Genomic DNA, 25,157 nt, shown 5'->3' with positions numbered 1-25,157 from the left:
CAGCTGCAGATCTACCTATAGCATACGGTAACCAGACACAAATTCTTAAGGCAATTCTTAAAATCTTACACTAGAAAGAGAGAACACAGGCTATAAAAAGCCAATATAATATAGATGAACAATATTTCATACAACAAGAAAAAAAACACAGTTTAGAAAAACGGTGAGTTAGCAAGAACATTTATTACACATGCTAATTAACCGATTTAATTAAAACTGTTGAACTATAGCACGACTAAATCCATTCATTTTTCCACCACTGCTGTCCACTCACAGTTTAACTTCTGAAATAGAACAGAAAGCCATATGCAAGCCCGTTCTGAAAAACAAGAGCGACTGTGCCGTAAAAGCTTTTGCACAGTTCAGATGCTCATCACTCTGCAATTCAAAGTCGAGTTTCAGTTTGTCAAAAAAGTTAAAAAACTAACTTTCCCCTGGGGAACACCTGGTTTTCCGCCTGTTGAGAAAAAGATTTCAGAAAGGAAAACAGAGCAAATCAGAGAAACCATCATCTTCTCCTCTCCCGATGGCTTTAGTCATAGGGAAAAAAGCAAAGAAACCCACCCAGTACGGTCTCCCCTGTAGGTGCTGACCACGGCTGCACATGGACCACTTGGACACAACATCTTTTTTTTACCCTACAGAGATATTAAGGCTAAGTAGTAACCTTACAAAGGTTTCAGCCCATCCAGTTCCTAATGTAAATCAACAAGTAACACAACAAATACCATACTTAGACAAATTTCAGCCTAGTGGTTTGAAAAATAGAAGCTTCAAATAGTAGTAGATGGAAATCACGGTCATAAAATACGATTTGCTGCTGTACAGGGCACAGCAGGAAAACTGCAGGAATAAGCGCAATCTAAAATGCAGTCAACACACAACAAATATGGGGGAACAGAGTTTTTCATCACCACAAGTAATCTGGCAACAAGGCAATCAGGCAATGTATGCATTTCCAGAAGTACAAATAAGGCAAAAGCATGTCCTTAATTCTTTTTACACTTAGAACTATAACTAAACCTCTGTCACGGCTCTATTATTCCCCCATTTTACTTTCAATCTTGGAATCACTTCATTTGATCTACAATTATTTGAAAAGAAAGCAAGTCACTAGGGAAGTGCAGAGATGTGCAATAACTTTGATGTCATAATTCCTGAGAAGTTTAATTATTAATACAAACATTTGTTCTGGATTCATTGCATGAAGAGCTCTCTCGCTCCCCTTCTCTCTGACCCCATCCACACTCCTTCCCCTCTTCATAAAATTCCTCTCCAGTGACTCTCTTAGTTACAACCAAAGTAGAAGAAAAAGTCGGGGAAGAGTTCTCAAGTATGTGTCAGCTGAGTATGTCAAGCAAAACACCTATTAGTTCACAGCATTTTACATATTTTCTACTTCCAAACTGCAGTACAAAGCATCTCATAAAAAGAAACACAGAAGACTATGTCTGCTCTGTCCCATCTTTTATTCTGAAAAGTAGGGAAAATACTTACCATAATTTATTTTATATTAATTTAACAAACAGAAATAATAATTGCTATTATTTGTCTTGTATAAGAGCTGACAAGCCTACCTTCTCCTTGGTCTTCAGCAAGCCCTTAAACACCACAACACTAAAAATTACAGCTTTTCCACAAATAATACTACTTTCTGTCCTTCTATGCACCTAGCAAAGAATTATCCACCCAGTTCACCTAAAAATGACACTAATTAGTTTAAATGATACAAGGCACTTCTGGAAAACTAATATCCTAAGAATGAAGATCCAATTACAAATTCACAGTGAGCACACGGATGCTACAGGATGGAGAGTTCTTCTACTCAAAAGTCAACAGGGAATAGAGAATTTTAATTATTCAGTGCCCATTAAAAAAATATTGGTTGTAACAATCACAGCTTTTTATCTTTCTTTTGAAGACTCATTCCTGCCGTAAAAAAGGCAGTGTTAGTACTATATTTCAATGCTGCCCATGAAAAGTTACTTAGTTTAGTAAATACTCATTTGAGTAAATACTAATTATGCTTGTGAAATAGAATGAAAAAAACACTGGCACGGGACAGAACAGACAAAAAGCAAATGTGCCATGGCCACCCTAATTTCAAAAAAACATTTATGTTTCATTTTCAGCATGGCTAAAGTCAGGCTCATTCAAACAGGGTTTAAGGCGGCACAGAAATGTTTTGAGCAGGCAGCTCAAATTATTGTTCTAGTTAATATATTTTAATATAAACAGAATTACATCCCTTAATCAAAGGAAACACTGTTTGCTCTGCCCCAAAAACTGAAATTATAATCTTCCTGAAATTGCTTAAAATCTTCCTGGAATTGTTTAAAGCATTTCTTTTTCCAAGACAGCCAGCTTTTGCAAAATCAAGAGGTTTTACCTCTTCTGGGACAGAGGGCTCTGATTTGCTTTGTCCAGAAAGCACAGCTCACTGTCGGTCTTACACATTATACCTTCCATTTTTACAGAAATAGCCTTTTTGATATATGCTTGCAATTGACAAACATGTGAGTTGCCCTCGGAACAACACAGTCGGTGATCTTTCCCTCCAGTAAAATGTGCAAGTTTTCCCCCATTCCCCAGGGATAATGATTTATTACACATTAAATGTGAAGTGAAATAAAAGCTGAATCTTAAAATGTAAGGGGGGGGGCGGTCGTAAAGCTAGGTAGAAGGGAAAATAGAAGCCTTAGCAGCCTGATTATGTTTGGCACAACAAAAAAAGGTACAATGTCTATTTAATACCTTTGTTGAAACTGATTCTTATTGCATATGCAATCCCAGTTAAAGTCATATGAAGGAAAACCTACACTATGAGGAACCATTACAGAAACACACTACGCGAATCTCGCCTTAAAAGAATATTTCAATTTATCTAGCTAGAAAACCTTAATGTTGGTATTTCCTTATTTGCATATAGTCATCTGAAAAAAAATGGACATAGCAGAATGATGTTAACAAAGCAGGACTTTCTATTCTCTTTTAACGACCGGATGCAGAGGTGTTTGATGCCTTCCAATGACTTTGAGTTGACAGACCAGATTCCTCCACATGAACCACGAGGGGAGGATGCTCTGGAAGCCCCAAGCCCAGCTGCCGCTGCCGATGCTCTGCCACTTTACCTTCAGGACCAGTAAAAGGCTTCGCGGGGATATGGGCGACTGGAGTGGTGGAGACCACTGGAGTGCTGCGTCGTGGTCCCAGGCCAACAGGTCACCTGGTAAAAGGAATCTCTCTTTTTAATCTTGGCATGAATTCCCACTGCAATAGCCTGTTCAGGAACGTCACTCAGCTTTTGACACAGGAATCTGCATTTTCCACAGCAGTGCGGCGGCACGGGATGGAAACCACGCCATTTAACCAACGTGCTGTGTATTTATGCATAACAGCCTACAGGTGACTTGACAACCTACTGAGGTTTCTTTGTCTACCTTATTTTAGCGCTGCCAGAGTCCTCTCACTTTATCTCCATTACTTTATAGCTAGAGGAATAAGACGATTCAAAGCTTCAGTGACATGTTTATTTATGCCTTGTAAAGAGTTACTCAGTGAACACCTACATTCATACAACGATCCAGAGATGTATCCAGGAACGCACGCTTTTCCCCCTCCTATGAATATTTATATCTTCTTTGAGAAGAAAAGCTATTAAAGAGGAATGAAAGCTTAGCCTCTACAAACACGAGCAGTAAACACGCACATTTTGTAATCCGCAGCGTTAGCACTATGCTCCACACGTCTAGCAAAGGAAAAATCCATTTAACTACACAATACACTGCCACGTCAAATTAAAGTGAATGATAAACTTGTTCCTACAAAACATAAAGAATAAGAGTCATGGCAATGAAATGGAAAGAAAGGGAAATAATTGGAGATTCATTATTAAATAACTCTATTTGCTGAACAAGCAATTCCCTGGTGCGTTTATCATGGAAGAGAAAAAGAAGAAACTGGTATTCTCAGTACTGGCATGAAAACCCAAAACGGCCATTTCTAACTGATGGTAAAAAAGCTATAGCCAAAAAAAAAAAAAATCCCTAGTGTCATAACTAGAATATTTTGTTAGTCTCACTGCAAACAAATTTTGATTACTGCTACCCTTTTTTGGAACTACTAAAAATGCAGTCACACCTACAGTTTTCCCGTTTGGGACAAAAAAGTTCCAAATGACGACAATTTACAAGGAGGAACCTGAGCAAGTACAAAGCCATGTCACGCGAGCTTTGGATGAAGTGTATTGGCAGGCAGTTAGTGCGGTTCCCACTTCAATAAGCCCCACGGGGCTGGAATACTGGTAACACAGTAGGAAATCCCACCTTGTCCTTGTGTCCTCTATCTCCTGCTGCTCCTGCTGCACTCGTATGAAACTTTTTGGCCTTCAGCAGGAGTTTGGGCTCATCCGTAACAGGGTGCCCTCACTTAAACCCAGCTCTTCTTGTCCTTCTCCACCTCACCCCACGCAGCTCACACCAAAGCCTCCCGTCGCGCTGCTGCCATGAAAACCGGGCTGTTCTGCGGATGAAATGATGCTCCTTACACCTCCTCGTCAGTCTGTGTCCGTCTTCTACGTGTGTCTGTGTGTTTAGATCAAGATCACTTGGGGATGGATTGTGCCCACGATTCTTGTCTCATTCGCCCTTCTGCCATACATAATTCCAAAAATTCCCATTTCTGCCTTTAATTACAACAGCATTCACTAAGTAGTCAGCTAAGACCAGAATGAGTCTGTTCTAAAAACTGCTCTTCTTAATTTCTCTGTATTGATGTGCTAATCCAAAAGCATTCTCTACCAGTAATTAACAAGAGTGGTAACAATGTGATCACAGGAGTGTCACCTAATGGTACGTTTTCATAAAAGCTTTGTAAACAAATTTGCACATCAATTTTACTCTTTCTCATACTGCATCATGAGGTCAGCTGAATGGCCATACGAGACCCATGATGCCTTAAAACAGCAGGGAAAAAAATCCCTGACTTCATACCCTGGAGAAAACATTTTCAGAGAGCTGGACTCCTCTAAATTTCAAATTATATCATGCCTGAAGATAATAATCTCAAGGTATGTCACATCATTTCTTACTGACGGTTTATGTTACACAGTGCATGAGTACTCCAGGTTTCATTAGAACTCCCTCCTATTCTTCTAAATTGACCTGTAATCAAAATACAAAAACACAAAGATCCTCTCTGAATGGCTATTTATGAGTGCTTAATGGAGAGTTTCTCTAGTTTCTGTTTTTAATTGTAAAATTTAACCCCTCCAATGGCCTCTTCTAGAAAAAGTGAGAAACCTATTGGCAGCATTTGTCCCAGGAAGGTAAGGATTATTTTCTTGTTTGCTTTCTATTGCATTTTTATAGGATTCTAATATATCATTCATACTATTTTTCACATGCGACTTTTACAAGAGAGGAACTTCTGGCCCACTCAAACTGGCGGAGATTCTACTATCAACTTCAATAGATCTGAAATAAGTTAAGTAATCAAAAAATCTAAACTGCATCTAAAGTGCTCAGGAAGCCTGCTGTGATTGATTGTGATCTGCTGTGATATGGCTTGTGATTTCTCAGCCTACAATTAAGTTATTTCGCCCACAGTCCATCTCAATACAACTACCAACTTTGCTGCATATCAGTTTTCTTTGCGTACTGCAAACTGACCTAAAAGCAACTAATCAAAAAATATTTCAAAAAACTAGAAAGTTATTTTTACGTTTCATAATTATATTTTTTTCAATATCCACTCAGTCTTATCAATAAACATTTCTTTATATGCTCCATAATTATCATAAATAAATCTCTATTTGGAGAATTAGTATTGTTGATTTTTTATTAAATTTTTCACTAAATTAAATGGGTTGCTCCCCACAGATGTAGATTCTGGCTGAAAGTACTCTGCAGCTCAAAAAACCCTATCTTTTATTTGGATGCCTAAACAGTAGGGTTGTGAGGAAGCCGGTAGAGCGCATGAGCCTTCTGAAGCGGTGTTTGAAACATGCCCGTACCTGCCAGTTTCTGCTGCGGGCGGCACAGAGCCAGCGCTCGCCGGCAGCTTCTGCCAGACCTTGCCACCGGGAAACACACAGCAACTGTTGCTGTCTCACGAGGTATCACGACTGAGTTTATTTTCGAATTCTTGTGGAAATTTTCACTGTAAAATGCCAAGGAAGGGCTGCTAAACCATGTCCTCAAATTATTTAGTAAACCCACAATTTACTTGAGACAGCCCATCTGCCTATAGGAACAGACTGTCCCTTAAAGGCTTAGGGAAGGGCATTCACCCACCCTCTTCGAAGGCTGCCATGCAGTTTCCTCAGGTGTGTCCTTCCTCTTGGGATGGAGAAGTGAGGAAAAGACCCCAAGGGCCAGACTGTGTTAAGAGAAACACGACAGGCCAGGTGCTTACCGTAAGACAAGGGAGAACAAGAGATCAGTGGGGTGCAAACGATGGGACTGACTTTTTTTCTGCTCCCCATGCAAAGGGGAGAAGCTGTTCCCTTTCCCTCTGAAGTTTTCAAGGGGACAGTAGGGTACCACCACCAAGTGAGGGCTTCCTAGATTGTGCAAGAACTCCTAGCTATGATAGAAACAGAAAGCCACATTGGATGAAAAATGCTGCAGCAGACCTAGTGTCAGCTGTTTGCTGGATAGATTAGATTGCATATTAGGAAAAATTTTTTCACCGAAAGGGTTGCCAAGCATTGCAACAGGCTGCCCAGGGACATGGTGGAGTCGCCATCCCTGGAGGTATTTGAAAGATGGGTAGACGTCGTGCTGAGGGACACGGCTTAGTGGTGGATTTGGCAGTTCTAGGTTAACAGTTGGACTTGATCATCTTAAAGGTCTCTTCTAACCAAACGGTTCTATGGAGAGGTGCAGGCACAGCGAGGGGCCTGGCAGTGAGATTAAACTGAGAGCAGAAGGAACCAAAGCAACAGATTGAGCCCATCCTCCAGTGGACTTTGGCACCTTCTGCAAAGGGACTTGCTCAGATGGACAAAGCTGCTGTAGAATGCTAGAAGTGCACAATCCTCTTTCTTGCTACTCCTCTCTGCTCTGTCCTCCTGCCTTTTCTGCATCACAAATAAGAACTATTCCCCATCACCATCAGGTATGAATCACTGCCAGCAGGACCTTGCGTGGGATCTGGCCACCTTTTGGTGAGCAGAAAATATCGCCAGAGCTGCGATCAGGAGGCTGGGCTGGAAGGGGAAGAGGAAGCTCCTCTTCCTCGGCTGCCACCCCGCGCGTCCATTGCACCGCTGCCAAGAGCGAAACAAGGACCAGGCAGAGCAGAAAGGAAACCGAAAAGTATTTTCCCAGCCTGCATTTTACACTGGGCGATGCTGACCTGTACCTGCTGGCAATGAGGGTGAAATCCGTAATTCCCTTCAACCGAAGCTAACTTCTCTTTGCAGGAAAAAAAGACAAAACTCCTGAATCTTAGGCGTCTTTAGTCAAATACAGCCAAAAAGCACTGCCTACCTAACAAGGTGTACCTTTAAATAAAACATTCTGTAAATGTTTTTACATACTGTGAATGCTGGCACACTTATCTACATATATTTACATGAATTCCAGGGTAACAAGCATGCCAAGCTGCCATTTCTTGTTTGAGCATCTTATCCTCACTACCTCCGTAATAAGGAAACTGAGCATTTAAAAATTAGTTCTTCCAGACATTCACAACCACAGGAGTTCTTAAAAATTATGATGTGTACTTTTGATTCAGATAAAACTTAATGTAACCTTTCTGAAACACCTTTTTATAAGCTAACATTCTTACCTATTCCGATGAACTAAATATAAACCGTTTGATTTTCATCCAAAACCTAATGATATCTGATTTCCTTTGTATTAGAGCATTCGAATTCCATACCTAATTAGTACATTAAAATAAAAATATAATTAAAGAGCTACTTTGATGAATGCTCACAATTAGTGGCATGAAAATACTGATCCAAAAGGCCTTTTAAGAATAATTCGGCATCTGGCTACCTGTTACAGCACGAATAGCATTTCTCTTCGGTTATTGCCTCGTGATTATTTGCCACATTCGGAAGATGACGCGAGCGCTACACTACTGATTTATTCCAATAACCCTCTCCCCTCACCTCTGCAGGAAACAGAGCAGGGGCACGTTCCCATCAGTCTCAACTGTGAGACAGGCTTAGCAATATTTCATAATAAGTAAAATTTATTCCATAATCCCGGTCTAACTGAACCATCAGGATGAAGAGTTTCTCAGCCTCCGAAGCTATGCTGTGTACACTGTATTGCAACCAAGCTGAGGACTGAATCCTAGGATCCTACATCAGTGAAACCCGAGGTTCACACATAAATAACGTGCTCTGTAGTTAGGCTTAAATGAAAAATCTTTTCAACAATTTTAAATGTGCCTCACACATTTGTTTGCTTTCAGTACCCTGTCATTGCACAAAATTAGGCATATCTTAAAGGGCTATGTAATCATCTCACTTCACTTGTTATTTCACTGGCACTTAACTTTTCTTCTAGATCCTGAAAATGCAGATATATACAGCTATTCACCAGAGAAAATGCAAAGTCTACCAGAGTGTTCTTCCACTGTTATGGTTCTCAGATCTTCCTGGTTTTGACAGACATCTCTCCCAATTATTCTCGATTTAGGCAGATAGCTTCTTACTGATGTACTCATTTCATATCGGAAGTGGTAAATTTATCAAATTGAAATGCAGCCCCTGCACTGCACGGGGGCACTAAGCGTGTGCTATTCCTGGTTACTTCTGGCCATGGTCGGGTGCAGGTTTCAGTACCAGCGTCAGCCACCGAGGGGTCAACCCCTCAGCTGTTTCAACACAGACAGACTCTCTTATCTTAGGAAGCATTTTTGCACTGTCTCCTGCGGAGAGACACACACACATCTGGCAACATTATCCACTTAAAAGGTCAAGGCCTTTGATGACGATAAATGTCTGCCTGCTGGCACCTTCCTGCAAGATAGCACACAGAAAATACACTGCTGCTGATCGTCTTGAAAAAGCCGACGAAAGTTTCGCTCATTCCTTGTGCGATTTTGCAAGATTGGGTCAATCTTCGTGCATTTCGTAAAAAAATTGAATTACAAATTTTAAAGCCAGAAGGGATCAAATTCATCGTGTACCTGCCCTGTTTTTTGACATGACACAAAGTCCTCGGGATCAACCTGTGCTACTTACTTCCCAACTTTGTCTAAAGTGGAGCAGCAAACCAGCACTGTAAGTTTCTCAAAAATCACAAAAGGGAGTGGATTCCAGGCTCCAGTGAAGTAAGAAAACACTGTGAGGAAAGCATATTTAAAACACATGAAAGAATCTATGATTCTGTAGCTTTCTTTTGACTGAAGAGAATTGTAGAAACCCAGTGACTAAGATGTAATTCCCCTTTTTTCTTAAAAATATACATGGTATTACACAAATACTATATATGACAAAAAAAGAGAAATCAAAACTAGAAAAGGAAACATAAAGATGTAGGTAATAAAGTTAGTTTGTTAATACTACCAACTTACAAGATACAGCATTACAGTTTTTCCCAATATTATGGCAAAAAAGTCGCAGAAAACAAATCTTTAAATCTAAGTAAGTATATGGTCTCCTTTAGGATGGGCTGAAATAAAGCATTTGCTGTAAACCACACTTGTGGTCACTGTAGGATTTTGCCAGAAGCAAAAACATAAACCGTCTCATCACGTAGCTGGGATGAAGTTACGGTGCCACAGCTCAGTGGTACTTGGAAGGAAAGCTGGGTCAGACGGAAGACTTCTTGTGAAGGATTTCTTGTGAAGATGAAGAGTTAAAACGAATAGTTACATTTCCTTCCGTCATACTGCACACACCAGAGCATAAACATCGCCTGCTACAGTGAAGGATTATTTTCAACCATTGGAGAAGACAACTGCAAGATGCTGGTCCTGTCATGAAGAATGTTCTGTTCCCCGTTTGCTGTGACTATCAGTGCTTATTTATCAACTAATAGCTGTGATTAATGCCAGCCACACAAATATAGCTTCAATCTTTCCCCTTTTCTTCTGAGAATGTTGTCGTGTCACTTTTTATAAATTTGAGGAAGACAAAGTGTGCAGAACATTCACAACATGAGAATTCAACTTTGAATTCCAAGACTGCAATATGTTTGGCAGCAGGTTTCTAAAAAGATATGTGAAACTGCAGTTCAAAAATCAAAGGACAAGAAGCTAAAATTAAAACGAAATTCTTTTCTACCATGTAATTCAAGTGTTCTTTTAGAGTGAAATTCACAGTACTTGGAGAAAATTCAATTGTCAGGCTTTAAGCAGAGGATCTGGAAAAGGTTTTGGAGGAATGGGGTGTTATGTGCTGTTAAGACTTACAGTATAAGGCTCTGACTCAGTCCTGGGGTAAATGCTCAAGGCTGTGGTTTTAGTATCTCACACATCTGTCTTAGTAGCTCCATGTAGAGTTTGGATGTATATTCTTACACAGTGCCTCCCACAGACTGTCCTGCAATCACCGCCTGGCTCATAACCCCCGACACAAGCACTGCTGCCGGCAATAACACAGAAACGCTGGCTCAGACCAGGGGTGCCGTGAGCTCAGTGCTCTGCCGCCACCGGGGCTACAAGCAGGTGCCATCAGAGAAACAAAAGGACACAGACATATATTATTCCCCTACTATGTCTTCCTAGGCATAAAGAACTTGGGGCAAAGACCATCAGAGTTAATGTGTTTTCTACGCATTTCAATGCCCTTAGTGGATTTTTCTTCCATGAAGTCACTCAACCTCCTCTTGCACCCACATAAAGCCCCAGTAAGAATTGAGTTTTACATGCACAGTTTCTTAGTGAAACACCACTGCGAGTACCATACAATACTTTGAACAATAAATAAAGAAGAGCACGTATTACACTCAAGCGAGCATTTAGACGAAACTGACTCCCCAAATCAAGCCCCTTTCTGTCCACTTCCCATTCGGCAGCCATCTAAATCCACCAAGTGCCTCCCTAACGCCCGTAAAGTCTCCTCCATTCAAGTTCTGCTGTTGCTCATAAAATCTCACTCTGAGTAGCTCCAAGAGAAAGCAAAAACGAGCAGAAACACAGTGGATAACAGCTGGGACGTTCATTCATGAGCGGACGGGTCCTAGCTTGGGGTCCCTGTACAAATTGCTGTTTCTGTATTTTCCCCTTCAGAAACAAAGGCTGAATCCTGTAAGCCCAAACCCCACTGAGATCTGAAATGGGGTCAATGCGGGAGGGAGCACATCTGTAACTCCCCATCTCGTCTGAATGATCTTCTACACTTCACTGAGATGTAACGCACATTCTCCTTCCTGACACAGAATCCCAGAATCCCAGACTGGCCGGGGTCGGCAGGGGCCTCTGGAGATCACCCAGTCCAACCCCTGCCAGAGCAGGGTCACCCAGAGCAGGTGGCACAGGATGGCGTCTCCAGGAGGGTTTGGAGTATCTCCAGAGCAGGAGGCTCCACACCTCTCTGGGCTGCCTGTGCCAGGGCTCTGCCACCCTCACAGGAAAGGAGTTTTCCCTCACGTCGAGATGGAATTTCCCGTGTTCCAGTTTGTGCCCGTTGCCCCTTGTCCTGTCCCCAGGCATCACTGAGAAGAGCCTGGCCCCGTCCTCTTGCCACCCGCCCTTTAGCTCTTGCTGAGCATTGATGAGACCCCCTCTCAGTCTTCTCCAGGCTAAACAGACCCAGCGCTCTCAGCCTTTCCTCATCAGAGAGGTGTTCCAGTCCCCTGACGATCCTCGTAGCCTCCACTGGACCCTCTCCAGCAGTTCCCCGTCCTTCTTGAACTGGGGAGCCCAGAACTGGACACAGCTCTCCAGATGTGGCCCCACCAGGGCAGAGCAGTGGGGGAGGATGACCTCCCTTGACCTGTTGGCCACACTCTTCTTAATGCCCCCCAGGAGACCATTGGCCTTCTTGGCCACAAGGGCGCATTGCTGCAGTAGCCACACTCATAGTGACATGGTGAAACATTCATTTGGTTGCTGAAGATGGGAGGGTTGAGCTTTCTCAGGGACAGAAAAAAATTCAGAAAGGGAGCAGAAAGTAACCCAAGCATCATGTTTCTTTGGTAAGATTTCCAGCTACAAGACTACTCCGTGAAACGAGAGCCAACAACGACCTTCTTCCCCAGTATCTTTTCAAAAGAAAAACCAGGACTTGCTCAGCCTTTTGAAAGCGGTTGGTGTGTACCATCCAAAGTGAATTACAGGCTCTGAAACAGGATGGGCAATGACCGTGCCCTGCAATTGCAACGCCAGTGCCTGGGATCTAGGGGTAATAACCACTGAGGAAACACCACTCTTGCTGTGTTGCCTCCCAGGGAGCCTGAGGAGGTTTCCTTGCTGCTCAAGCAGCAGCTTTCCCAACCGACCTTTCAAAGCACTTGACATCTGACACAGCACCTAGTACTCATTGCAGAGCCTGGGATTCCACCTCAGGACATGGATCTCCTGCCCTTGGTTTACTCTAGACCCAGACTCCCGTATCATGGAGAAAAAAATTACAGATGTTTTCCTTGCATACAAACAATCACATTTACATTCACATTTTGTTCATTTATAAATAATATGAATGATGGATATGACTGAATTACAACACATCATTCAGGAACTGGGCAACTCTCTCTAGCTCATGGAACAAAAACATTTGAATATCTATTTTTAATGAATGTCAGGCAAAGCTTGATAGAATATCAATACATCTAGAGGAAGAATATACATAAAAGTTTATTCTTGCAACAGTAAGCATATTAAAATTTCAGTTTCAGTGACATAAGTATCAGTGGAATGATTTCCTTCCAATGTAAACAGCCTTCTAGGTTTCTGGTACCGTATCTGAGATCTGAAATCAGTCAGGTAACTTCCTGCAGTAAGCACTGAGAGGTCTTGTGTAATACTACTTTTGCAGTTAAATTTTTATTATGGCTTTTTCTCTCTCACAAGGAATATGTTACAGCAAATCCAAAATAGGCTGTTACTCGGATTTATCATGCTCATATTGCTGTTCAGAAGGGGAATACTGACTTATCTGATTTTAAATAAACGCTGCAGTTGCATGTGCAGAGTCACTGAGGCAGCCTGCAGTGCTCCTGTGGTCAAAACACCTTTTAGGAATCCTTTCCATGTCCAAACAACGTGTGTGGTACATGTCTCACAGCAGATTGTAAAATGCCACTATGTGATCGGCAGATTGGCCAACAGGTAAAGCCTGGACACATCTGATAGCAGGGTATTTCTAGTTTTGTCTTTAAAGATAGCTCCAGTATTTATCAGTTAAGCAGTCAAGGAACAAAATACATAGCAAGACAGCCCTTGTGTGCGCAAGACAGCACAAATACACATGGTTAAAGTAAATCTATCACACCTTTCTTAGTCTGACACTTTCAAAAAAAGGAGGAAAACTAGCTAGCAGAAGAATTAAACCAATATTAGCTAAATCTTATTTCTTCTCCTGTGTGGGTTTAGCTAGCCCTAGCTCCTTTTACTTCATGCTTTTGAGAAAGAGAACCTCAACATAGTTTTAAGTAGAGTTTAACTAACACACAATTCAAACCTTAACTGTAACTCTCATAACCCCGTATAAATTTAGCCAATGGACAAGTAACCTCCCAAGCATTACGATGGGTTCACCAGCACGCTTACCTCCACGGTCCCGTGCTGCTAAATTCTGCCCTCTTCTCAGGGTAACGTCCAACTGGTACATCCTGGGATCCCCAGAAGGAAAATCTGCATTACTTGGTTCAACCAAATTTGTTCTCTGGAAGGGAAAAAAATAAAAATGCAATAGCTAGCATTACTGGAAGTTTCACATGAGGTATATTTTAATTTGGTATCACCATCCTGTTGAAGTAAGACAAGGCCATATCCCACTCACCCACCTCAGAGCAAACACCCCAACACCAAGAAACCCGCCCCTGTCATCAGTATGACAATTCCTGGAGCATCCTTTGAGCATCTTTGAAAAAAACAAAACACCAACTGGTTGACATCTCAATGGTTAAATTTATTATTTAAAAAAGGCAGTTGGAAAATAGTTCTTTGATACCTGGATTTATTATGGAAATCCGCATTTTTAATTACACTCACGTACATTCCTGGTCCACTAGAGCAGAATAAGTAAGAAAAAACAGATCTGGACCTTACTATTTGGACTACTCATTACCATTACTCTCAAACCCTGTATTTATTCCACAGTGATAATCTAGGCATCGGATAAGCATACATGAATTTGGATTTTGTCAGCTACTGAAGCACTTTGCAAGATACGTGTTTCTTTCCACAGAGTTATGGGGGAAACTGGGGGGAAAAAGAAATCATCAAGACATGAAATGCAGCTCTACGTCTTCACTTGTAATACATGCCTTCTTGGTTTGCCTGTATGCCAGGGCAAAGATAAGATTCTTAGAGTAGTTATTTGTTTAAACTATATCATAAAAATGAAAAAAATAAAAAAAAGGAAATCAAAATGCAAGGAACTCTCTGGACTGCCTGAATAGTAACCACATTTCTGTCTCAAATGACAAAGGAGAGAAATTGTATTTCTTAGTATGTATAAGCTTTTGCAAAATGGTTTTTAACACATCTCCCTATAAGTAGCATCTAATTACAGTGCACGCTTGGAACACCACATTTAAGACTAGAACAACTATATCTATTATACATTGACAGTACATACGGGGGCTTCATATATTATACACACTGAGCACCACAGTTACATATTCTCATGCTAGGAGCTGAATCTTTTAGGACCAGCGCTATTAATATTTTATTATGCGATTATGGCTCCTCTGCAAGAAAAAAGAAAAAAGGCAGCATGATAGAAACATCTGAGAGACCACACGTCTTCGAAGTGCGATTCCACTTCAACAAGAAACTTTTGTTGTTTCTCTTCCTACTACCCCCTTTTCTTTTTAAGGTAATAATAGATCTGAGGCACAAAGGAAGCCACAAAATAAAGGCATTTTAAGACATGGTTTATGCTTGTTACTCCAGAGTCACAAATACGAGCCCTATCATGTTAACCTTTGCTGCAACTCGTACAATGCTGGCCAAACCCCATACTGACACGGCCACTTCCACAGCAACGGAATTGCTCAAAACTAGTGCACTTCAGAGAAAATGGTTAGATAAGCTTTGCTGGGAGGGGGCAGGGGGTTGTTGAAATCTCTCAAAATTTATCCTGTAATGTAACTGCTGAGGTGTGCCTGAAACCATCAAAAGACTTTGCAGGACTCTTGCAGAAGTCACCTACCATCTCCTTTCAAACGACTAACGCCCTGCCGATCATCTCTTTTTTAAATTTTTTCTTAATGCCCTCACCGGGGAAGGATACAAGATCGACAATAGTGAATTTCCACCCCTAGTCCATGCAGAAATAAGGAAAATCTTGCATGCTGGCCTGATCCTTACCCTCATCCTAGAACCCAGCACTCACCAGGGCATTGTGAAAGAAGAAACTTGTGTTCTAAATCAAATAATAAACACCAAAACTTCCCTCCCCATTTCTTGCCCTTCTACAAGACCTTGCGGACACAAAAGAAACACGTCGCCTCCCAGCATTTATAACCTCCTGCCTGATTCTTCCTCATGGCATCCCCCTCCCCCTCCCCCTCTGAGCACAAGCTCTACATTAAAACCCCTTGGTTTAAACATCGCCATGTTGCTCCCTTCTTTTGCCTTTCTCACCTCCTTTTCCATGCTTTGCCTTCCTTTTTTTCTTGCAATGGAACTTGTTTTAAACATTTACATTAATTAGTTTTTCAGAGAGCTGCTCGAGGAGGCTAGAATGTCGGTGAGCAATGTTACAAGCCTACAGGACATGAACAGTTGCACAAATGAAAAAAGCAAATTGGTATTAACTATTCCTAACTAGTTCTGCATCAGAACAGCAGCGCTTGAAGTATGCAATTAAAGCTGGAGGTTGCCATAATAAACACAACTATTAATAAATCATTTTTCAACCACCTTTTTTAATTAACAAGTTCAAAAGTTAAAATGGCAACTAGTGAAAAACAAAGAACGATTTTTGTGTGGTCGTTGCCATGTTCTAAAGTTATGTCCTGTGGCTATGACCTAAAGTTAGAAATTTTTAGATGAGAAACTCGAGAGCATTCATGAAAACCCACAATTGCCCTAACCATGGAACAGTTTCAAAACCAAATTTTCTGAGTTGTAGATTCCAATTAATAAGAAAATAAGTTCTCTGTCACTAGAAAAAAAGATAAAACCATCACGACTAGAAGTTGCAAGCCACAAGGCTGTTTCTTACTGGCTGCTGCAGGAGGATGACACCAAGCCTGACAAAGCAGGAGCATGGCTTCCCCTTCAGTGTCTAAAATGTATAGGAGGTCTTGAAATTACTTTTGTTACATCTTTAACAAAAATGCTGAGGTTTCAGACAAAGACCAGAAAGGCAAGTAACCGTATTTTCACATAGGCAAAATTGCCTGTCTGAAGGCAATGACTGAATTAACTCCTTTGCACTGATTTTCAGTAGTGGTCTGTCATTATTTTACTTTAAAATATCCTTTTTAGCTAAACTATGGCTAAATTCTTGGACCCTACAATTCCCTGTAGAATCAAAAGGTATCTGTTTTAAGAAAAATTTATTATTTGGCACAAACACTGAAGCCTTGTACACAGTGAATTTCGATAGAGAGATTAAAGAATGCTGATCGTCTTGAAAACAGGCCACGTGCGAAGGTCGGGATGGAGGTGTTGGTGACTGAACCTGTCCTCAGTCGCACTCTGTTGTTTAACTGTGTTCTTCCCTTGCCAAGAAGCAGGAGCAGCAACAGGAGGTGCTTCACCTTCAGTGAGACCTCGGGGAGAGGTTCCCCAACAGCCTGCACTGCGACGCCTCTGCAGCTGCTGCTCGCGCCTGGCTCACGGCGTGTCAAGGGATGCTCAGCCATGCCCAGAAAACGCACCCTTTCCTCCAGCCGGTGGGAACACCGAGCTCACGCCGGCCAGGCTTCAGATGGCCCCTACGAGTGGCACTCCTTCAAGTGCCTGTTTCTCCAAGAACTATCTCCATAGTATGCAAACTCATGTGAAATCTGAAAGAAGACTATCTGCAACAAAGCCAAGAAGTAGAAATAAAATATTTTTTCCGTTTGGTTCCTATTTAGCCCAACAACCCCTATTCAGCTGGGTTATTTATTAGCTGTAAGTCATCTGAACCCTTTTCCATTGGAGGGGTATGCAAGCCAAGCCCACGATGGACACTCTATTAGAACAGCCACCAACTGACAGCAGAATGGACAACTTCTAACTAGAAAACACTCAGTGTTGTATTTTAACACAAAAAATCAAAGAGAGCATTACTACATGAGTGTGTATTAAGTGCACTTATGGAGCTAAGCTGTTAGTCTAACAATGTGAAATAACACGTTGGCTCACTTTTACAGAAGCTCTGGGGTTTAGACATCTGCCATTCTGGAGACATATAAGACCAGGCGGAGCTGTGGAAGAACATGCCCTTGCTCAGGACTTGTACCACTGTCACATTATTGTCCACACAGAAACCAATGCAAAGAGTTTGTGCATTTTAGCGTCAAAAAAAATTAGTTTTCTGATGCCTGTGGCTAGTATCCATGAGGAGTTTCTGCCACCCAAGCTGACACAAAGCCCAAATTATTGTCAAGAGGGTAATTAAAGCTTTTGATTATTTTTTTTAAACTCCCATTTCTGCATCAGATAAAGGAAAAAAATAATTGAATTTTCTCCAAAAAAATTTCTGCTAAACCCTTTGTGATTCACTGGTATGAAGAGTCAGGCAAGTATTTCCACCTCTTTTGTTCACACCAGGAGAGACACTTCACTGTGTTTTCCAGATTTAGTAGATTAACGACTAGATGAAAAACCTATTTTTTTCCACTGAACAAGTGTTGAGCATGTAAAAGGACTGTAAGCTAGCTGGCAGGCAGGTACGTGTAAGTAGCTGCACACCAGTAATAAAGGAAAAAGCTATCCCAGTCTTTGTACATCCAGTGCATCCACCATATGATAGACTCGTAGAATCATTCAGGTTGGAAAAGACCCTTGGGATCATCAAGTCCAACCATCAGCTCCACTCTACAAAGTTCTCCCCTATACCGTATCCCCCAACACTGCACCTAAATGACTCTATGAAGCATTACTGGTCAGAACCCAGTTCCCCCTCAGGATGCACAAAAAATGATGTCACTTTGAGACTGACGGGATGGCTGAAATCACCACCATTCCCACATCACATCATTTTTCCCAGTTTGCTAAAAACATACTGTAAAACAAGAAGACAGTGAATCTGATTCTGGTCACTAGGCATTACCGAAGTCAGGGGTCAATGTACTGAAGTCAGACTAGCTATTTATGGCTAAAAGATGAGAATCGGTAACATCACCTGTGCAACCTTCTTACAAATCACATCACAAAGTTTCAGGCTAACTCAGTAACTTCCCCCAGACTGAGACCCTGAAGATTACTACCATTTTTGCCACTGAAAACTATCTATCACCCTTTCATATCTCCACAAAACACTCTCCTTCAAAGCTCTTAATATTTCTAACAGTCAATCAGCTAAACCAACCCCAGGGACCAATGGCTTTGCTGCCATCCTACAATTTATATACCATACACTATCATGACTTTCTCCCAGCAATTCAGGGTACATAAGAGATTTAAGAACTCTGCTGCAGGAACCAATTATCACTTCAGATGAACAGATTGTAAAATTTGATATAGTTTGTTCAATTTCAAAACCAAAAATATTCAGCAGTTTAAAAAAAAAATTAAATCTACACCTGTAACACACTCCCCCTTCCAAAAACAGAAAAAAAAAATCTTTTTCAGTACAGCTAAGAAAAAAACCCACCACCTAATATTTTCCTATGCTTAAAAGTATATTTTGGAAATGCATATCAACTAGATTGAAGTAATACTCTTATCCGAGTCATTTAAGCAATGGGTTACAGCTCTGCTGATTTGCTGTTCCATTTCAATATTCTGCCAGAAACACTGATAAGACAAGCAAAAAGCACTTTTTTTTTTTCTCCCCAGCATAAACCAAAGGCATCAGCATCAACACTTCCTTCAGCAGACGAGGGAAAAGGGCAGTGTGGCAGGGGTCACACAGAGGAGTGTCGGGGAACTGGCCACGTGGCTGTCGTGCTGCAGACCCGGGTCGCTGTCAGGAAATGTGGCGGTGAAATAAACCGGCTTTCCTGGGCACGCCATAGAGGAAATCAAACCAAAGTGTCCCGCAAGGAGGAAGCAGTAGAACACCAACAGCCGAGGGTTCACAGCAAGGCGTGAAATATTATCAGCTTTCAAACATAAAAAAAATATGAAAAAGTTTCAAGTAATGTAACCGTGTCTTCAATATTGCATAAGCAGAATTTTCCACTCCAGTTATGCCTGGCTCAAACTGATTTCTTCAGATCATTTTCATTTGTCAAAGCTTCATGCTTTGGAAACAACCGCTTGCAAGAAATTCGGAAATTCTCAATATCCAAGTGGCTGTCAACTCCTCGTCGGTGCAACTAATGGGAACTGACTGTGCTTCAAAGTCATGACAATAAAGTCAAGTGACAAGCAATTTTTAATTTTGCTGAAAAGTATTTACTTATCTAACTTAAGAGTTACGATGATCATGTCCTAAACACTTTGTATGCTGGTGTTCTGGTTGACGGCAAGTCAGGAAGAACTGACGAACTTCTGAGTAAGAACAGTTACATGGCTCACTTCATCTCATTCATTCTATTTTCCTTATTCCCTAAATAAAAAGGGAGGTGTATAATGTGAATCCGCTTCATTAACAATATAAAAGAACACTCTGGGATTTTAAATAATATTGGAAATGTGCAGAAATTATTAGTAGCATTTTATATGCACTAATAAATAGTTTTTATATATTTATATATATAGTTTAGTGCTGGTTTTTGTCAGAGTTAGGTTGATGGTTGGACTCGATCTGAAAGGTCCCTTCCAACCTGGGCAATTCTATGATTCTATAACGCGCTTTTTGATTAACCAAGTATGTGCTTCAGATGGGGCTGGCTACTTCATTAAAGCTTGCCATAGAACAGATGTTTCCCATAGACAAGATATGCCACGAATGTGAAAAGCCTCAACTGTTGAAGATTTTGAATTGGATAAAATGTACTGAAGAACTGTAGAAGTCAGATTTTGTACGTGTGCTCTTTATCATGTAATGGCAACAGTGCATACAGGCTAATCTGAAATGTCTCAATTATGAGGAACTATAAATTCAAGATTATTTCTGCAGAATAAAGACGCTTTTTAAGTTGGCATTAATCACATCCATACAGACACACACATTTTTATGTCTGTCAGTATGCTCTGAATATGACCTTCTAGTTTATATTGTCAGGAAATACGCTGTGGCTAAACAAGAGTCACGAGTGCATAAAGGATTCAGCCTCTTTCCCAAGCTTTTTGGCCATTTAGTCTGCTTATTAAAGAAAACGCTTAACAATCAGATAGCAATGCTGACCATTTACATCTGCAGAATAATGGGAGTATTTTTGGTGACACCTGTCCTAATTGTTGCTCTTTGATTTTCTTTGAAAGCAAGCCAAAACAAATGCTCGTTTTCAGTATCAAACTAACTACTGGCAACAGCTTGCGACATTTCCTTCTGAAAAGATAATGAGTAGATGGAGAAACAGTAATAAAAGATGTAAGCATGTTAACATTTTGAAAGTTTTGGTATTCAGAAGTACACTTCAAATCACTTTTTTCAGTTGAGGCACTAAGCCTGTCTGGCAGCAAAGGAAACCAAATGCCGATATCGACAAAGGAATCAGAAGATATTCCACAAAGTTTTCCTCCTTCCATCTGTCTCCATACCCTGGTTTGGGCTTGGAAAACTCAGTTTGCTGCCACTTATTCATTCAAATCTACCCTAAAATTTTATTTCTGCAGCATCACTTACAGAGACGAAGATGCTAAAGCAAGCAGAAAATAAAAACAAATGATCCCTTCTCCACCAAGATTATAAATTTACTCTTGAATAAATCAACCACAGCCTCCTTCCCTGTTCTGCTAGACTCCATCCTGTCCTCCCCACCCTCCCCACGTGTCATTATCCTCCCTTCTTATATCACAAATTAAAAGCTCTCGTCTGATCTCTTCTGTGAAAAGCAACTGCTGTCATCATGCCAAATCCTTCTGGGGTTATCAGCATTTCTTACAGACACAATAGCTCACCTACACACAACAAATTGCAAGTGCTGGGATTTAGACTGTAAGCCTTCCAAGGACTGAAGAAAGTCTTTGTTTTCAGATATAAGTACAGGCAGATAATTCTTTGCTGCATTTTCCAACCCTCATTCCTCTCTTCATCCTCAAAAGTATATTGCCCCAACCTCTTTGTAGTGGGTACAGTTTTTTTTAAAGTCCAAATTTTACCACTTTGTTTCCCCCTGTCTGGTCCTGCTTTGATAAATTCAAAGCTTTTTAATCTACTATTGATGAGCAATTCCTTTGTAGGAGACAGAAATTTTAAACTACTATATTTGGTATTTCAACTATCGAGTTACAAATTTCTTACTAGTTTGATCAAGACTGTAAGTACAGAAATATCAGTATCAGTCCATTGTCTTTAAAATTACCTATTTGACTTCTGCTTTTGCTAAGATTTCAGCTGGTTTGACACTTAGATTTTACTCTCTGAACAAAGTGATTTGTTACAACTTATTGGTTTGCTCTGGAACCATTTCTTTTAGCACCTTTTTTGCTGACAATGCCTCTTCATCAAACCAGAAAATAGCACGTGCAGAGTTGTTCTTCTACAACAGCTTTGGTGGCAGAGGCTGGTACGGAGAAACCCCAGTGTCCTCGCCAGCATCCGCACAGTCCCTTGCCATGGAACAAACCCTTCCCCAGCCACTGCGGGTGCCTGTTCAGGAGGAGCTCGTTGCCCGAGATGAAGAGACGGATGGGCTGTGTATAATTCCCTTCTGAATAACGTTACAGAGATCAGGATTAAATTAGGTAGTTATGCTAGATAAACCAATGCCTTTCTGATTTGACTTATCTAATTAAAACCGTAGATCAGCACAATGGCTGGGGTATTCCTATTGCTTTGTCTTCAAAAAAATCCTCACAGCACACAATAAGGAAACATTCTGCTTTGTTTGAAGTAAAGGAAAACAAAACTATTTTCTGCAGATGATACCCACATTTCTAAGTCAGGCTTTTGGCTGTTCAGCAGCAACTACACAAAGCATTCAACAAAAGTAGCCCTAACCCAGCAAACAACGCACACATACCCGAACGCAACCAAACACATGGGACCACTAACCCTCTATCCCCCCCCAGCACTGAGCTCTTCTTCTATTTTCATTTGTGCAAAAGTGGTCACTGTGAAATACCAACAACAAAAAAACATTTACTCACAACATGGTTGCAACATCCAGTATAAATGGAAGCTTCACATCCATTGGAAGAATACAATATCTAAACTGCCTTGCCTTTACGCCCTACAAAATTCAGATGCTTATTTATGGAAGCCTGAAAGCTATGTTAACAGAAAAATAATTTATTCCTCACTGCATTTAGTTACCTGGGGTTATCTCCATTAAAGCATAAGAAAAGACTTTATTTTCTGGCATCCAGAAATAACTTGCTTTTCAGAAACAAGATATGAACCAGGAAGAAGTGTTTTTGACACGTTCCCACAACAAAACTTCTCCAGTTAAACCAGTACTATTGAAATGTACTACAAGTACCTCTGCAGAAGTATCTTTCCTTGCTGCATGGAAACTAGTAACTCTACTGAAGAGGAGGTTCCAATACAGTATCATAATGACTCAACAGGGACTTCAGTTGAATTGGACAAAGTCATTTTTTCCAGGCAACAATTATCATCAAGATCACTTTGGTTCAATGTGAAGAAAACACTTCCAAAAACTAGAAATCAAATTCATCTTAACCTGTATTCAGGTGAAGCCTACATGCAAAAACACAGAGCAAGATTCTGCACTGCTTAAGTTTTCATAGTGTCTAAACAAGACCAGGAGAGTCTAACCATCCTTGTTCCTTTAAAGGCATTTTCTTGTGTGGTTTCTAACAGTCTTTATACCAGCTGGTCACAGAAAGGCTTCCTACCACCAACAGTTAAACTGTTATGTCCAGAAACAGTTCAACCAAAATCTGGTAAAAGCAGTGCAACAAATAGTGACAAAGAAAAATATGGTAGAAAAAAACAACTTGCAATGAGAAGGACAGTCAAGCGCTAACCACGCAATTTTTGGTCTTCACTGGGAAAACCTATACACCTGTAAGAGATGGGTATTAGTTCTGATACGTTTATGCACGTTATTTTTTTTTTCCTGAAACACCCCACAGCCTTACAGCTATTATATTGTTCATGTGAGTTCTTTAATTCAACAGAGACATCTACTGCCTAGTCTTTGATACAAGATTGATGTGCAAAGTAACGACCACACACACATTTTCTACAGTCATCTATCCAACAGATATCCACATGTCCCTGTCTGGGCATCTCGGAGGATGAGAACCTCAGCCTGCCCTGCAAGATGCCAATTAAGGAGTAATTCAAGGTTTCCAATTTTGAATATGACAAAAAGTAGGCCTTTTGTGTTGAAAAGATCAGTAATACTCAGGCTTAACAGTCTGAAAGAAGCCATTACTGAAGTCATTGGGTTTTCTTCCTGTCCATGGCAAAGCCTAGAACTGTTGCGTGATACTTTTAGATACTCTCCACTTGTCTTGACTGACACAAAAAATGTTTAAGTACAGAAAAGAAAAAAAGGATGCTTTCCAGAGACAGAAGGTGCCTGTAACCAGTGGTGTCCCTCAGGGGTCAATACTTGGTCCAATTTTGTTCAGTATATTCAGTAATGACCTAGATGAGGGGACAGAGTGTATCCTCAGCAAGTTCGCTGATGATACCAAGCTGGGAGGGGTGGCCGACACTCCAGAGGGCCGTGCTGCCATCCAGCGTGACCTGGACAGGCTGGAGAGCTGGGCAGAGAAGAACCTAATGAGGTTCAACAAAAGCAAGTGTAGGGTCCTGCACCTGGGGAGGAAGAATGCCAAGCACCAGTATAGGTTAGGGGCGGACATGCTGGGAAGCAGCTCTGAGGAGAAGGACCTGGGGGTCCTGGTAGACAGCAAATTATCCATGAGCCAGCAGTGTGCCCTTGTCGCCAAGAAGGCCAATGGCATCCTGGGCTGCATAGGGAAGACTGTGGCCAGTAGGTCGAGGGAGGTCATTCTCCCCCTCTACTCTGCACTGGTGAGGCCACAACTGGAGTACTGTGTCCAGTTTTGGGCTCCCCAGTTCAAGAGGGACAGGGAACTACTGGAGCGAGTCCAGCGTAGGGCACCTAAGATGACTGAGGGACTGGAGCACCTCCCTTATGAGGAAAGGCTGAGAGAGCTGGGACTCTTTAGCCTGGAGAAGAGAAGGTTGAGGGGGGACCTGATTAATGTTTACAAGTATCTAAAGGGTGGGTTTAAGGAGGACGGAGCCAGGCTCTTTTCAATGGTTCCCAGCGACGGGACAAGGGGCAATGGGCACAAGCTAGAACATAGGAAGTTCCGTTCAAATACACGGAAAAACTTCTTTACGGTGAGGGTGACAGAGCACTGGAACAGGCTGCCCAGGGAGGGTGTGGAGTCCCCTTCTCTGGAGATTTTCAAGACTCGCCTGGATGCAGCCCTGAGGGATGTGCTTTAGGCAATCCTGCTCTAGCAGGGGAGTGGGACTAGATGATCTCTAGAGGTCCCTTCCAACTCTGAAGATTCCGTGATTCCGTGCAATGGTCAAGCATGTCATAGCTAATTTTTGCATTACTGATTACTATCACTGCAGCACTCCACACTAAGAATAATGACTGATGTTGAAAGGTAAGACTACAGTCCCATGACACAAGATCACAGCTTTTCACTACAGTGAACATCTTCACAATTGCAGGCATGGCTTTACTGCTCGGGCCTTTCAAGAACTTCAGGGAGGCCCCAGTGATGGCAAAGAGTCGGTATTGTCATCCTGTGGCCCTGAGAAGTAGTTGGGGATGGCAGAAACGAGAAGTTCCAGGGTGGATACAAAGGTGGTGAGATGAGAAAAAGTTGTAACCAGGTCAGTTGTT

The 25,157-nt window shown here is 41.4% G+C and overlaps 1 protein-coding gene across 6 annotated transcripts in view; it reads right to left on the bottom strand.

Moving 5' to 3' along the window:
• MCTP1 (multiple C2 and transmembrane domain containing 1) overlaps positions 1-25,157 on the bottom strand; it is a 288,478-nt gene that overhangs the window by 162,112 nt on the left and 101,209 nt on the right. For all 6 annotated transcript variants that reach the window (XM_063320280.1, XM_063320277.1, XM_063320276.1 and 3 more), the window contains exon 2: positions 13,678-13,792. In XM_063320280.1, the coding sequence (XP_063176350.1) occupies positions 13,678-13,792 (115 nt within the window). The remainder of the gene's footprint in view (positions 1-13,677; positions 13,793-25,157) is intronic.

Source organism: Chroicocephalus ridibundus, chromosome Z (genome assembly GCF_963924245.1).
Source record: "Chroicocephalus ridibundus chromosome Z, bChrRid1.1, whole genome shotgun sequence".
NCBI classification, from domain to species: domain Eukaryota; kingdom Metazoa; phylum Chordata; class Aves; order Charadriiformes; family Laridae; genus Chroicocephalus; species Chroicocephalus ridibundus.
This window is presented reverse-complemented; position numbering and strand designations above follow the sequence as displayed.